A 15,898-nucleotide genomic window follows, 5' to 3' on the forward strand; every position below is an offset into this window, starting at 1 on the left:
AGCTTTGAGAAATATGGTTTATTCACCTATTTGCACCTTCAGTCTGCATGGAGGGGGTCCAGATCATGGGTAGGCAAACTAAGGCCCAGGGGCCGGATCCGGCCCAATCACCTTCTAAATCCGGCCTGGTCCAGGAATCAGCATGTTTTTACATGAGTAGAATGTGTTCTTTTATTTAAATGCTTCCATCTGCAGTACTGAAGGGTAGATACAACAATGTACCATACAGTGAACACTTATATACCCTTGTGAAGCAGAGAATGTAGAAATGGTGAGGCATTTTTTTTTTGTATTGTTCCTTTTACTGTGATATCCACTGTCAATTTATTAATCCAATTTTACAAAGTATACCAGGAAGATCTGAAGTGTTTTATACTGATTACCTCTTGGCTGACCAGTTTCCTGAGATTACTGCCAAGGCAGTTCATTTTTGTGTGGCAGCAATAGCTTGTTGACACAGGATCTTAATTTTAAAATTATCAGCACTTTATGGCGCTTTTCATCATTTTAGTATATAATTTTATATTTTTCACTGTTTTATATTCTACATTGTTTTTAATTTTATATTTAATATTGTATTTAATTGTACATTATATTGTCTTTTATGTATGCATAATTTTGCATTATATTGTGTCTTTTTTGTATTCTGTTTTCTTCCTACCTTCTTACTGGTCCTTGACCGAACCAAATATACTAGTACTACGATGCAATGCTCAAACAGATACAATAGAAACACAGGGTTGTTCTCCGAGCTCATTCAGCACCTGCAAAGTGGGGGAGGAAGTCTCCATCTCAAACCCCCAAAAGATACCTTCCATATTTCTTGCACTCCCAACTCAGTCCGCCTCAACCAGCATAGCCAGTGAACACCTAGGAATTTGGGAGCTGCCGTTCAGCAACATCTGTAAGGTCACAAATTCCAATTCCCCAACCTATATTTTTTCAAAGCCTTTAATACAGTGGTGCCACACCATACTGGTGTGACAGGAGAGGGTGGCAAGTGTGGCGGGAAGATTCATGGACAATCAAAAAAACATTTAAACATTACAGTGTAGTGTGGTATAGTAAAGTAAATAAGAAAGATCGGAAAAGAGAAAGGCTTGTGGTGATGAGTTTTTCTCAAATTAGACCTAATATAAATGGTATTGGTACAAAAGCAAGCCCATACCTCTCATTGAGTTTGTAGACATACATAAGGTACACACAGGAGGTTTGTTTATAATTACATTTTGGGAATGATTCATGTTCTCATGTAGCTGCCTTGTTTTTTTTTATTTCTGGGTGTCCCCATGATCATATTATAAAGCAGTTGTGCTCCATGCTACAAATCAAGCCTTGCTAGTTTTTGTTTCTGTTTGTTTTCCAATGTATTTCTTATCAATGAAAAAAATGGTGTGGCACAATAAAATTGTATTCTGAAAGTGTGGCCCATAGAAAAATGTCCCAGAACGACTGCTTTAATATGTAACAGGCAGTTGAGTAGGTGCAGGCTAGAGGGTTGAATTATGGTGCTGGAGGAGACTCTTGAGAGTCCCATGGACTGCAAGAAGATCAAACCTATCCATTCTGAAGGAAATCGGCCCTGAGTGCTCACTGGAAGGACAGATCCTGAAGCTGAGGCTCCAAGACTTTGGCCACCTCATGAGAAGAGAAGACTCCCTGGAAAAGACCCTGATGTTGGGAAAGATGGAGGGCACAAGGAGAAGGGGGCGACAGAGGACAAGATGGTGGGACAGTGTTCTCGAAGCCACAAACATGAGTCTGACGAAACTGCGGGAGGCAGTGGAAGACAGGAGTGCCTGGCATGCTCTGGTCCATGGGGTCACGAAGAGTCGGACACAACTAAACAACAACAAGGTGGTTGTGGGAAGAATGAGAACTACCAGACTTTTAGAAGCCATCTGAAGGCAGCCCTGTTTAGGGAAGCTTTTAATGTTTGATGCATTACTGTATTTTAATATTTTGTTGGAAGCTGCCCAGAATGGCTGGAGAAACCCAGCCAGATGGGCGGGGTATAAATAATAAATTATTATTATTATTATTATTATTATTATTATTATTATTATTATCATCATCATCATGGTCCAAGATAACAACCTGTGTTTGCAGCCATGATTTCCAGGGTATAGAAACTGCGGGACCTAAAACTGATCAGCAAGTATGATACTTCTCAGTTACGGCTGGCAACTTTTTCGGACACCCTGGCTACCAGCCAGAGCAGGCAACACTGATCTGGCCGGGCCATCTGCGTGGTTCCATCCAGGGCAGAAGGCGGCTGCTCCGAGACTTTTCAAAACGGGCGGGCGGGGCCAGGCCTCTTCCGGCGCGCCGTTGCTCGGCAACCTCCACCGCCCACGGAAGCAGACGCGGCTTCGCGCTTCCGCTGCGGGCAACGCCGTTCCCTCACAAAAGATGGCGGCGCCCTTGTCTCTTCAGCTGGAGTTCGGGTAAGGGAGGCGCCATCGGGGCGGCGGAGGGTTTCCTCGCCGAGATCCCGCGTGGGGAGCTCAGCCGGTGAAGGGGGTGCTTGGTCTGGAGGTGGAGGGTCTGAGTTTGGGTTTGGGGTGAGAGTGTTCTTTTTGGGCGGGTGGAGGGAAACGGGGGTGCCATTGTTTCCCATTTGGTTTCTAAAGCTTCCTTTCTTCGCCCTCACAGGCTACTCTTCTCCCCATAGGAATCTTTCTTTCCCTACCTCGCCCCGCCCCCCACGCCTCGCACTCCCCAACAGCAGGGACTCGGGACAGTCGCTTGTCCCCGCCTCCCACAGCAATGCAGGAAGCGCATCTAAACACAGGGATCACACAATGACTCCTCTCAACAAGGGGAGGTGACAAATCAAGGCTTTTAGCTTAGGAAAAAGGAAGCCAACGGGGAACACAGGGGAGGGGCGCAAAGTTATGCACGGTGCGGAGAAAGTGGAGAGGCATACACTTTCCTCCCTCATAAATACATACAATATCTTCTCATTATTTGTTTAAAAGCACCATAGATTAAAAGAGGGTGCTGTGTGTGTGTATACTTCTTGATTCCCAGTGGTTTGTGGGGGGTGGAGTTCATACTGGGGCAACCTGGTGGTGATGGGGACTAAGAATGGGGTGCCTAGAGACTTAACAGGCAAGGTAGATTTCCTCCAATCAACTTAAAGTTACTTGTGGACTTTAAAACGGTTGGGAGGCAGAGAACTGAAAATGAGACTGACTGTCATTGGTGCTTGTGACTATGCCAAGGTGGCAGATTCACAGGTTTCATGAGAAGAAAAGCTTGCATGAAGATAGCCCTGTCCAGTTTTGGCCCACAAATGAGGCTTCCTATTCTAGGAGTGAAGTGAAGTGGGTAAGAATTTGGTTATACTAAAGAAAGGTATATAAATAATAAAATTTGTGTCAGATTAAAGGAACTTGATGAAGAGAAAGGAAACTACAGGGCATCATATACCAGTATTGTGTCATTTAACTGTTCTCTGTACATTCAAAGAGTTGTTCCTTAAACTCCCCCTCCCCACAAAGAATCCATTTTCTTTTAAAGTCAACGCTGGTATGTGTGAAGTAACAATAAAGAATGATTTTGAGCATTTGCAGAATGGCCATTTTCTCAGTAGGCATAGGCAGAACCAATTCCTACATACGTGCCTTTAGTGTTTCAGGATAGAATACGGTTGGGGACCTTGCAGCCCAGTGGTCTAATTAGGGCAGCCAAATGGCAAGGTCCTAACAGCCAAGTCATTCTCACCTCCCACATACTTAATGTTAGGTGTGGGGCAGGTAAAGTAAACAGGAGGTTGCAGGCACCACCAATCAGTTGACTGCTGGGTCATGAGAAGCCCTTTTCAGAGCACTAGCTTGCAGTGGAAGGTATGAGTTCCAACACCTTTTGTTTTAGAAATGCAGAAATTTAGCACCTGAAGGAACATAGTCTGCCACTATCCTTTAAATCATGTTGCTAACCTGTAGCCCCCCCAGGTTTTTCTGGACTTCAATCTCCCATCAGCTGCTGCCAGCACAGCCAGTGGCCTGGAATGATGAGAGGTGTAGGGTAGCAAAATTTAGAGCAGTGTTTCCCAAACTTGGGACTCCAGCTGTTTTTGGACTACAACTCCCATCATCCCTTGCCAGCAAGACCAGTGGTCAGAGATGATGAGAACTGTAGTCCCAAAGCAGCTGGAGATCCAAGTTTGGAAAATACTGATCTAGATGGTCACATGTTAGCCTCTCCTGATTTTAATGGTTCATCAGGTTTGACCCGCGTATGGGATGGCTGCATATTCCTGCATTGCAGGGGGTTGAACTAGATGATCCTCAGTGTCCCTTCCAATTCTATGTCTATGATTCTATTTGTTGAATAAAGAGCTAGACATTTTAAGGACCACAAAATAATTACATTGTAAACAACCCTGTGATCCTCAGACGAAGGATGGCAAAGAAAATGAATGAATGAATGAATGAATGCACAAAGTGGTATGAAACAATATTACGTCATTAGTGCCATGTAGGTGGCTCAGTCTTGAATGTATTTCCTTTCTCGGTAATGTTGAAAGGGAGATAAAAATCCAGCTAGACATCAGACATCAAGGTGCTTGATGTTTAGTTTTCAAATGCTGCTTTCTGCATTGAATAGTCTGAAGTCATTCTGTAGTTAAGTGTTTATTATAAGGCCCATGAAAATAGGTCTCAGAGGAAAGTGATGAATGAGTCTGTCAAGCAGTCTTCCTCGCCCTGGTGCTACAAATGTTGTAATCCAACTCCCAGTATTCCTGACCATTGGCCATGTTGACCAGGGCTGATGAGTTGTAGTACAAAGCATTTGGAGATCAACTGACTGAGGACATCTGCTGTAAAAGTTTACAAAAAGGCACTCTTGTTAAAGAGGGGGTTTGAACATCACTTAGCCTGGCGTGCTCTGGTCCATGGGGTCACGAAGAGTCGGACACGACTAAACAACAACAATAGCAAAGCATACATGTGAAGTACAGGACTCCTTCCAGAATGGGAATAGACTGGATTGCAACTTTTGACTATATATGTAATCAAGAAAAGAAGGGAATCAAGCATGCAACATTGGCATCAAACAAAAGGGAAGCAACACAACTATGAAAAAGAGAAATGCCAGTATCTCTAGTCCCTAAAAGTTTGTGCTACAGTGAATATGTTGAGTTTTTGAAATATCACAGGTATAGAAAGGAAACAAATTATCCTTCTTTAAACAAACAAGCCCACCTGTGACTTTGCAAATGTTTCCCTCAGTATCTGATGGTGTCCCCTCTCTCCTGCAGTTGGCTATAACTGTCTCTGTCTAGTGGTAGTGCATTAACTAGAATGGTGGGTCTTGATGGGGAAAAACCGGGGGAAATTGCATTCTCAGTGAGCTAGGATATGAATTCACACTTATCAGAACCAAACCTGCTATGATAATGTAGATGAAGTGCCTTAGATACTGTTTACATATGTTAATTTCCAGAGGGGCTGCCGTGTTTTTCATAACAAAAAGAGCAAAAGGGTTTGTAGCACATTGAAGGCTGACAAATTTATTATGGCATAAATGTTTGTGGACTGCAATGGAGAAAGCTGTGGCCCTCCCAGTTGTTGCTGGACTCCCAGCTCCTATCAGCCACATCCAGCATGGTCAGTGGTCAGGGATGATGAGAGTTGTGTGTCCAACAGCATCTGGAGGACCTTAGGGTCCACATCCCTGATTTACATCCTAGAGGGGTACACTATTAAACTTAAATTCAGCCTTCACCAACAATGCTTTGGTTCAGAACTTCCATTATGCTGCCTGGAGCCACTTAAGTCCAGAGCATCTGGAGAACATTAGGCTGGTGGAAGCTACTTCTGAAGAGATTTTAAGATGTGCCCCATTTTACTATGTAAACGTATGGAGAACATTTAGTTGAAATATGGTATATAAACATTCTAAATAAACTCCCCATCAGTTCTAGTAGATACCTTTCTCCAAACCTTGAAGGGTTTCTTCGACTTAAATAAATAATGTCCTTTCTCCATGCTCGCACCATCTAGTACATCGTTTTGAGATAACTACTCCGCCCATGCTAGCCACTGTAGAACTGATTTCCAGAAAAGCAGTGTTTATTTGGGCCCCCCCACACTTTTCTTGGAAGTGCCTAAAAGAGTGCTCTATGTGTTCACATTGCAGCTGAGTTCTCCCCCCAGCTAGTATGCTACAGAAGGACCTTATCTCCCATCCCAGTATCTGCGATTAACACAAAGTGTGAGCTTGTTTTCACAGCAAGCAGAAAGATGCCTCTTTCCTATCATTGGTAGGGATTGTTCTCACTCATGAATCTCCAGATTTGTCTAACATTAATAACTGCTACTTCAGTTTTCAGTTAACCGTTTTTCTTTTTTGTTGAGCCTAGATAGCACTAACAGAGCAATCCTTGGGGAGTGTGGCTTTGTATAAGTAATAGCATTGCAGTGAGCATTACAAAGGCACTGTTGTGCTGTAATATAGTACAGCCAAAAATCTCCCTCCACGTAACTAGATTTAAAGGGACTGGGTCTAATGCTAATATTTCACCGTAAGTATTTTGATAATTCCTTTTCCATATCTCTCTGTTAACATGGCAATCATGAAGCATGTGGATGCCAAGAAGCCAGTACCAATTAACTGCTGGAGTAGATTTTGATGATGGCTCATTCCGTCATGGCTCCATGGTTAGATGTTGCCTGCTCTCCATCAATCTCAGCTGTGTGTCTTAAGTAGTATTCCTGTGCACCAGCCTTTCCCAACCTGGTGTCCTCCAGCTCTTGTTGGACTACGACTCATCATCAGTTCTAGCCAGCATGGCCAAGGTCAAGTATGATGGAAGTTATAGTTGAGCAACACCTGAAGGGTGCCAGGTTGGTATGTGCTTTTCTGGAACTAAGTGAGGTTTTTCCTTGAGCAGGTACAGTGGTGCCTCGCAAGACAAAATTAATCCGTTCCACGAGTGTCTTCGTCTAGCGGTTTTTTCGTCTTGCGAAGCAACCCTATTAGCGGCTTAACGGATTAGCGCTATTAGCGGTTTAGCGGCTATTAAAGGCTTATCGGCTTATCGGATTAGCTGCTAAAAGGCTATTAAAGGCTTAGCGGCTTAGATAAAGGGGGGGGAAAGCGAAAAAAAATCTCAAGACTCGCAAGACATTTTCGTCTTGCGAAGCAAGCCCATAGGGAAATTCGTCCTGCGAAGCAACTCAAAAACGGAAAACCCTTTCGTCTAGCGGGTTTTCCGTCTTGCGAGGCATTCGTCTTGCGGGGCACCACTGTATATATAGAATTGATGATGGTTCAGGCCTGTGCTGAACAGATTCCTCAATTGAAACTTTCTCTATATGTTTCTTCTCGTCCTTCAGAAATGCTAGAAGATGCTTTATTTACATTGTAGTTCTCTCTCCTTCCCTAATACATCCTCTTCCCCTTATATATGTATTTTTCTTTTAATACTGATGTGGATTGGTTTTCAATGGGGCTATTAGATAAGTTGCAGAGCCAACTCAACTGGTAGGCAAAGTGAGGCAGCCAACCTGGATGGCAAATGGGGCAGCAGCTACAGAACAGTGGTGGCAGCCTCCTGCAGTTGATCTTTCTGAACCCCCTTAAGAAGACAGAGCTCAGTTTATCACACACCCTGCCATGTGCCCCCTAGGCTGCCCCTTCTCCCCTCTGTTAAGAAGGAAGGAGGACAACCATTGAGGAATAGGATTCAGTTGCCAATTGAGTAGGCTTCTCTGTGTGAAATGAGAGGGTGTAGGTTGTATCTTGTCCTTTTCCTCAGGCATCAAATTGTCTTGGATCAACCCTGTATGCTAAGTCAATGAGTTAATTTATTGCATTTGCACATGAAGTAATGCACATGAAGTGAGGGGTATGTAGAGGGGAAACACCTTAGTTTGTTTTTAATTATGCATGCACTATAAAAGGCTGGTGCCTCTATGATTTTTGTCTTTCAGAATGTTGCTGATTATGTGTTTCTTGTCTTAAATTTTCAGAGGTGGAGCAGAGCTCTTGTTTGATGGGATAAGAAAACATCAGGTGACTCTGCCCAGCCAGAAAAAACCTTGTGAGTATTTTGACTGTTCTGTCTTCTTCTGGCCCAGACTTGGTTCTTATTGATAGAACAGGTTTTCATTTTCATCTTGGTCCATTTGTGAAGCTTTTATACTCGAGGTCCAGTGGCACATGGGAAACTGCCTTATGGTAGAGCAGACTATTTGTCCACTTCCTAGGCTTGATGTCTCCTTGATTTTGGGCAGAGAAAGCCTTCTCCAGTTGCCTGCAACTCAACATTGCTGTGATGTCAGGGGGTGATGCATTTTGAAGCCCTGATTGCTGGAACTTCAAAGCACAGCATGGTTTGTTTGAAACAGTTCCATTCTGTTATTTGAATCTCCAAAAACCAGAGGTTCAAGTAGCAGCGCTGGGAGGGAAAAGGAGTATCCATGCCTTGGAAACAGCTTTTCTTTCATGGAGCAAGAAGTGATGATGGATAATGGGAGCATGTTAAGGAACAATTGGGAGCTCCTTTCAAGCCATTATTTGCTCCACATTGGACATTTTTATGTCGAGTGTAGGGTGGTGGGCATGATTTACCCAAAACAGCCTCATGGGCCAAATGGGGAGGTCTGGCAGGCCAAGTTTGGCCTGGAGGTTCCACACCCCTGCTTTAACTGGAGGAGCCAAGGACCTTCTTCAGGGAAATCAGGGGCTCAGCTGCTGCTTCATTGATCCAGGTGGCTTCTGGTCCCTATTCATGCATGTTTCTGGGCAAGGATATAGTGAAGTGCTTTTGGTCTGCAAAATGAAGGCTACTGCAAAGAACAAAGGGTGACTTCTCACACCAACCCCTGGGATTAGACAGCTTCCTAGAGGTTAGCTCTATCAGTGACTATTGCCTATTATAATAGGGCTTCCCAATACAGAGGCAGTATTCCTCTGAAACACCAGCTGTAGGGGACTGAAGGCAGGAAGTGCCATGGGCACATCATGCCCTGTTTGTGAGAGATATTTAGTTGGCTGCTCTTAGAAACAGGCAGTGTTTGTTCTGACTCACCCAGCTAGTTCTGCTGCTCATCTGTAGGGGGATGGTGGTACCCTGAAATTCAGGTCCCAGAGAACAGTCTGAAGGCATGTGATGTATGCAACCTCTCTGCAACTAAGCCTAATCTGAGTCTAATCTGCACTTGGATGGGAGGAGGCTTAGGGATCCCCACCTTGTGTTCCACAATGGAAGAAATGCAGCAATAAATCATTGCATATGGGAGAAAATGAGAAATGAGATGCTGATGCTGCCCCCTATACCTTTGCAATAATGTGTAAACAATAGTGCATCAAGAAGAAACTTGACACAACCAGGGTATGCTAGGGTCATGTAACAGCCATGTAAGGTAGGTTAGGCAGAGAAGTGGTGACTGGTCCAGGATCTCCTGTTTCTACTCATTCCTGTGTAGTGGGATTCCTGACTCAAGGAACAAGTGAATGGCAGAAGCAATCCACCACTGTGCTTCCCATTTGCAGCTGAGGATGTTTTTTGCCTTTACCAAGTTATGTGCTTTTGAATATGTGTGAGAATATCTGGTCACCTGCCACAGTCTTGGGAGTAAGCATTAGATTCAAACATCTAGGGTCATTCAGTGAAGCTGAGTGGTGAGAGCTTCAAGACAGACCAAGGGAAATACTGCTTTGCACATCCCATGGTCAAACTATGGAAATTGCTGCCACAGGTACGAGTTGCCAACTTGAACTGGCCTGGATTACTGCAAACTCCTTATGGTTGCTGCATATTGCCTCCAGGGTCAGAAATGGTATATTTCTTAATATCAGTTCCTGGGGAGCAGTGATGGGAAATGGCCATCACACTTGTGTCCTGCTTTGCCAGTGGAAAACAAAACTGGACTGGGCATGATTTCGGACTGATCCAGTGGGGCTGTTCTTACATTCTTAATGCAAACTTAAAACTCGTATTACTGTAAATTGTTTTAGTTTTAGAATTTAATCAAAATTTGATTGAAGCCTAAACTAAGGAGATGCGAGCCTTTGACCAAAGTAACTCCCAGTCCCTAAAGCTGGCTCTGACAGATTCAGCAGGCACCTTCTGCTCCAGCTTTTAAACACCTTTCTGAAACTTTCCTTTGTGGATAATTAATACAACTTTCTGCAACAGTTACTCCAATCTCTGATTTTAACTTTATATAATTTTTTATTGTATGGTTTTACATTCAGTTGTTGTGAACTGCTTTAATTTTTTTTTTAATTGAATGGGGCACACAACTATTTGCTGTAAATAAATAAATAAGAATAAATCTTATGGGCATACTCAGCTGCCTCACACCAAGTCAGGCCGCTGGTCTATCAAGCTCAGTCTTGCTGACTTCCGCTGCTGCCAGTTCTTGGACAGAAGCCTTGTCAAGTCCTAATCCACAGTGGGATTTCTTAATTAGTGGAGCCATCTGATTGAACAACTTAAGTAGATGTGGGGAACCACATATTTACCTGCCCCAAACCTGACATCCTATACAGTGGTGCCCTGCAAGACGAATGCCTCGCAAGACGGAAAACCCGCTAGACGAAAGGGTTTTCCGTTTTGGAGGTGCTTCGCAAAACGAATTTCCTCTGGGCTTGCTTCGCAAGACGAAAATGTCTTGCGAGTTCCTGCGGGGTTTTTTTCCTCCCCCCCCCTTTTTCCCAAGCCGCTAAGCCGCTTATCAGCTGATCCGCTAAGCCGCTTAACAGCTGATCGCTAAGCCGCTTAACAGCTGATCCGTTAAGCCACTAAGCCGCTTATCAGCTGATCCGCTAAGCCCGCTAAGCCGCTAATCCGCTAAACCGCTAATGGGCTTGCTTCGCAAGACGAAAAAACCGCAAGACGAAGAGACTCACGGAACGGATTCTTTTCGTCTTGCGAGGCACCACTGTATATTGGGCATATGGACATGGCTTGGAAAGGTGGCCTTTCAGGTCAAATTGGGACCCCGAATTGGGGCCCATGAGCCAGAGGTGTCTTCTCACCTCACCTTGCTCCTGGCTGAACTGAGGTTTTCATTAGTTAAGGCTGCAGTCCTATACACACTTACCCGGGAACTCTGTTTAAACATAGTGGGGCTTTCTTCTGAGTAAACTTCCACAGGATGTTTCCCAGTACCCACCCATCTGCCCTTTTTTATTGGGACAAAATCCATACAACTGTCCAGAGACAGGGAGCACAAGGCAAGTGAAGGATGCTGGTCTGCTTCTGTGTATTATTTTTGTAATCAATGTAGAATAATAGAATTGTAGAGTTGGAAGGGAGCTTGAGGATCATATAGTCCAGCCCCTGCAATGAATCATGGCAATCTGTGAACTGAGATAGCTCTTTCCACTCTTACTTATTGACTTTTATTTTGTTCTCTTGACAACCCCATTTTACTGTACCTCCTGTCCCATATGGTTGTTTTATTGCCATTGTATTGTTGATGGTTTCTCCATTTGTTTGAAACCCAACAAAAACGTCTTTAAAGGGGGATGCTGCTGCCCTAGCTCCTCTTTCTTGCTCCTGCATACCAGCTCAGGAAGGACAGGTGAATTGTCCTGGCTCAAGAGGGTGAGGCAGGCAGCAGTGCCCCCTTTGCAGGGGTGTCATGCTACCCTGCAGCGCCTACCTCTGATGCAGACAATTGCAGACAATGGTGAATAAACTGGAAACCCTCAATCATGAAAGATAAGAATTCTATTTATTGGTGTCCTCCTGGATGTGAGTGCTGTGAACTCCACCAACACTCAGTAGTGAAGCGGGTCATTGTATGGCTGCAGCAACCAGAGATGTCGGAGCGACTGCCTCCTTCTCCTGTAGCCATACAGTGCAGCATTTGTCTGTCGTCAAAAGAAGCATCACTTTCTCCTCTGTGTGTGTGTCTAAACAACAATCCAGGAATAATTTTAACTCTTTCAATGGTGAGCTCTGATAGATGGCAGCTTCTAAGTCAGGCTTTGCTCTCCTTGTGACATCTATTTAGTCCCATGTGTGGGCTTGCTTAGCTGCTGCTGTAACATCTAAGTAGCTTATAAATGGTGATACCTGCAGGGTAACTTCAATGTCATGTCAACAGCTTTCCTCTACCCAGAGGGGTTATAGGGCCCCAAAAGAAGCAGATGTCGAAACAGTGGGAGAGCAAAGAGGTCTCATGTCAGTGCAGGTAAATATGTTTGGGAAAATGACATTCTATCCAACTATATTCCTGGTTTGGAGGACCTCAAAGAGGCACTTCAGATCCCATCACAATCTTTCTCGCTAAAATAATTAACATAGAAGAAAACTTGGATATTTGCCCTCCCTTGACAAATTCTCAAAGGGCTAAAAGGATGATAAGGCATAGCTATCTTAGCGATTTGCCAAGATGAGTCATGGACGAAATAAGGTCTTGCCAAGTTCTTCAAAAGAACCAGATAATGCTGAGATTCACCGCAGGTGGATGAATCTTATCCCAGCTTTTGAACTGCCATTATTAAAAAGTAGATCTGGAAAATTTCCATTTCTTGCCCAACACAAGAAATACCAAACATTTACTTATGACTTTTAGTAAACCGGCCTTCCCGTCTTGACTTAGGGAGATGAAAAACATCCTATGGTGGTCTCATTTTCTTCACCCGATAAGGGTTTTCAAAGATGAAACAGTGAGAAAGTTGGTCCCTGGCAGAAATCAAAGCAAATGCCGATAAGGGAAACTAAATTAAACAATAGAAACATTACGAGTCCGAAGGAGGAAGAGAAATCCGTGAGTTCAGAAATACAAGAACTGAAGAGGAGATTATTAAGTATAAAGTCTGAGATTTCAATTCAAAATATAAGGACACTAGAGCCCGGAACACAATATTTAAATATGCCCAACAGCTCTCCATCCTGAAGAAGGACATCGGTGCAACTCTCTGATCTCTTCCTAAGCGATAGCGATGAAGAGTAGGAGTCTGGCGACCCTGACATTCCTATTTTAATAACTCCCAAAGAACCTCAGGTCGCTGATAGACTCTTGAAACTAAGCACCCAGGTTATATCCAGACCTATGCTTAACACTCCCAAAATCTACAAGGACGACCGTTCTTCCCTATTGCATTACTGGCAAGATAGGACTGGTGGAGTTCCTGAGCATGAAGCTGGCTCTTTGCTGGCTAGTGATCCCCATTTTACAGCATATGCCTTTTTAATACTCCCAAAGGCTCAGAAAGAGTTAATAGCCCCATGGCCATCCCATGAAGGAGGGAGGGATTGACAGCTAGCGGGCCACTGCGGGGCCGCCCTCCTTGCCTGGGGTGCGGCGGGATGGGCTACACCTATTGGGGATTTTGTCCTGCCGATTTTATATCTCAACATTATACCTTTCTGATTCAGCAGACCTGGTCCAGGGACGACTTGTTAGTGAGGGAATATCACTCCTTTATAGAGGAGGCCAACACGGGGTTTGGGATCACCACCATTGAAGGGCGAGGGAGGTTTGGCGGTGGGGGTAGATACTATAGGCGAAGGGTTTTGAGATTTGGTGATGGCCAAACCCCTTCCAATCTACACCCCATCCCAGGCAGGGATTACCCACCTCCATCACTGGTGTTGTGCAATGCCAGGTCTATAGGCAATAAAACCACCACCATGTGATACTTTTTTATCTCGTTGGGGGTTGGCCTGGCTTGTGTGACGGAGACCAGGTGCGTGAAAGGGAGGTAGTCGCCCTACATGAGATAGCACCCCCGGGTTTCTCCGTCCTCCACCAGTCGCAGACTGTGGGTCGGGGGGGGAGGAGCAGTAGCGTTAATCCGGGAGGATTACTCTTTCAGTGCTCTACCACCACCATCAGTCTCCAGCATTGAATGTGTTGGCCTAGTGTGGGGCACCAAGGAGAGCTTGGCTGTCTGGCTGGTGTACCAACCACCTAGCGCACCAGCAGCCACCCTGTCAGGCCTGTTGGATGTGGTGGCAGGCTGGGCCTTGGAGTTCCCTAACCTACGGGTTTTGGGGGATTTCAACGTCCATGCTGATACCACCCCCTCCTCACGGGCTGTGGACGTGGTGTCTTCCATGGCTACATTTGGGCTTTCCCGGTTTGTTTTGGGTCCCACACACCAAGCAGGCCACACGCTGGATTTGATTTTTGGTGCGGGTATAGATGTGATCATGTCCTCACTTGTGGAAGTGCCATGGTTTGATCACTACGCTCTGAAAGCCAGGATTCCTGCCTCCACCCCACTTGGGTGGTGAGCCTATTTGGGCTTGCTTGCGATGGATCCTGATGGATTTCGTCAGGGCTTGCGGGACCCTGCTCCCCCTGGTGGCTCACTAGATGAGCTTGTTGAGAACTGGAATAGCTGGTTCTTGGTGGCCATCAATGAGATCACACCTAAGCGGCCTCTGCGACCTCGCTGATACTGGGCCCCCTGGTTTACCGAGGAGCTCTGGAAAATGAAGCGGGACCTCAGATGGCTAGAGCGAGTATGGCGGCGTGCTCGCGACGGAGCCTCAAGAACATCTTATAAGACACTTATGAAAGCCGATGAGATGGCAGTGAAAGCTGCAAAGAAGTTTTACTTCTCAGCTTCCATTGCATCCGCTAGCTCTCGCCCGGCACAACTTTTTAGAATAATTAGGTCTCTAACAACCCTAGAGGAACAGCTAAATTTAAATACGAATTTGACCCACAGCTGTGAGGCATTTGCGAGCTTTTTTGCGGAGAAAGTCTTGCTGCTCCGCTGTGACCTCCCTGCCAGTTTGGATACAGTAACAGAACTGGAGGCCCCTCAACTGTCCTCAGGTCTGGTATTGGACCACTTTGATTGGATACTCCCTGCTGATGTGGACAGATTCCTCCGAGCTGGAAGGCCCACCACTTGCCCCCTTGACCCGTGCCCGTCCTGGCTGATTAGAGCGTGTCCAGACAAGGTGCAGGCCCCCCTGGGTGAGATCATCAATCAGTCCCTTGGCACAGGGACTTTCCCAGGGGAGTTGAAGAAAGCAGTGGTGTGTCTGCTCTTAAAGAAAACATCTCTAGATCCTTTAGATCTATCCAATTACTGCCCGGTTTCGAATCTTCTGTACCTGGGTAAGGTAATTGAGAGAGCGGTTGCCGAACATCTTGGTAGATTTCTGGATGAAATATCAGCTCTGGACCCATTTCAGTCCGGCTTCCGCCCTGGTTACGGGACTGAGACGGCTTTGGTCGCCCTGACAGATGATCTCTGTAGACAGCTGGATCGAGGCGGGTCGGGACTGCTGATTCTTTTAGATTTGTCAGCGGCCTTTGATATGGCCAATCATGAACTTTTGGACCACTGCCTTGCTGACGTGGGGATTTAGGGCATTCCGACAATGGTTGTGCTCCTTTATCTCAGGTTGGGGACAGAGGGTGGTGCTAGGGAGGGAGTTGTCACCACGACATTCCTTAGTGTGTGGAGTCCCGCAGGGCGCAATCCTTTCCGCTATGGTTTTCAATATCTTTATGCACCCCCTTGCCCAGATCGTCCGGAGCTTTGGGCTGGGTTGTCATCAATATGCTGATTACACCCAGCTTTATCTGTTGATGGACGGCCGCCCTGACTCGGCCCCGGACACACTGACCAGATTCTTGGAAGCTGTGGCTGGATGGCTGTGTGGGAGCCGGTTGAAGTTAAATCCTTTGAAGACAGAGGTCCTCTGGCTGGATCAGGACAACATGGGGTTGGGGGGCCAACTCCCATTTCTTGCAGGGGCTCAATTAGTGCCAGCGCCTTCTATCAAGAGCTTGGGTGTAACCTTCAACGCCTCCCTTTCCATAGAGGCGCAGGTTGCAGCCACAGCAAAGGTGGTATTTTTCCATCTCCGCCGTATCAAGCCATTGGTCCCTTACCTGTCTCGCCCCGATCTGGCCACCGTGATCCATGCGACGGTCACCTCTAGGCTTGATTATTG

At 45.6% G+C, this 15,898-nt stretch overlaps 1 protein-coding gene across 1 annotated transcript in view; it reads left to right on the forward strand.

Moving 5' to 3' along the window:
* Positions 1-2,342: 2,342 nt before the first annotated feature.
* URM1 (ubiquitin related modifier 1) overlaps positions 2,343-15,898 on the forward strand; it is a 38,314-nt gene continuing 24,758 nt past the window's right edge. The window contains exons 1-2 of the mRNA XM_080991026.1: positions 2,343-2,447; positions 7,986-8,056. Coding sequence (XP_080847152.1) covers positions 2,413-2,447; positions 7,986-8,056 — 106 coding nt within the window. The 5' untranslated portion in view covers positions 2,343-2,412. The remainder of the gene's footprint in view (positions 2,448-7,985; positions 8,057-15,898) is intronic.

The sequence above is a fragment of the Podarcis pityusensis genome (genome assembly GCF_964106645.2).
Source record: "Podarcis pityusensis genome assembly, chromosome: Z".
NCBI lineage: Eukaryota > Metazoa > Chordata > Lepidosauria > Squamata > Lacertidae > Podarcis > Podarcis pityusensis.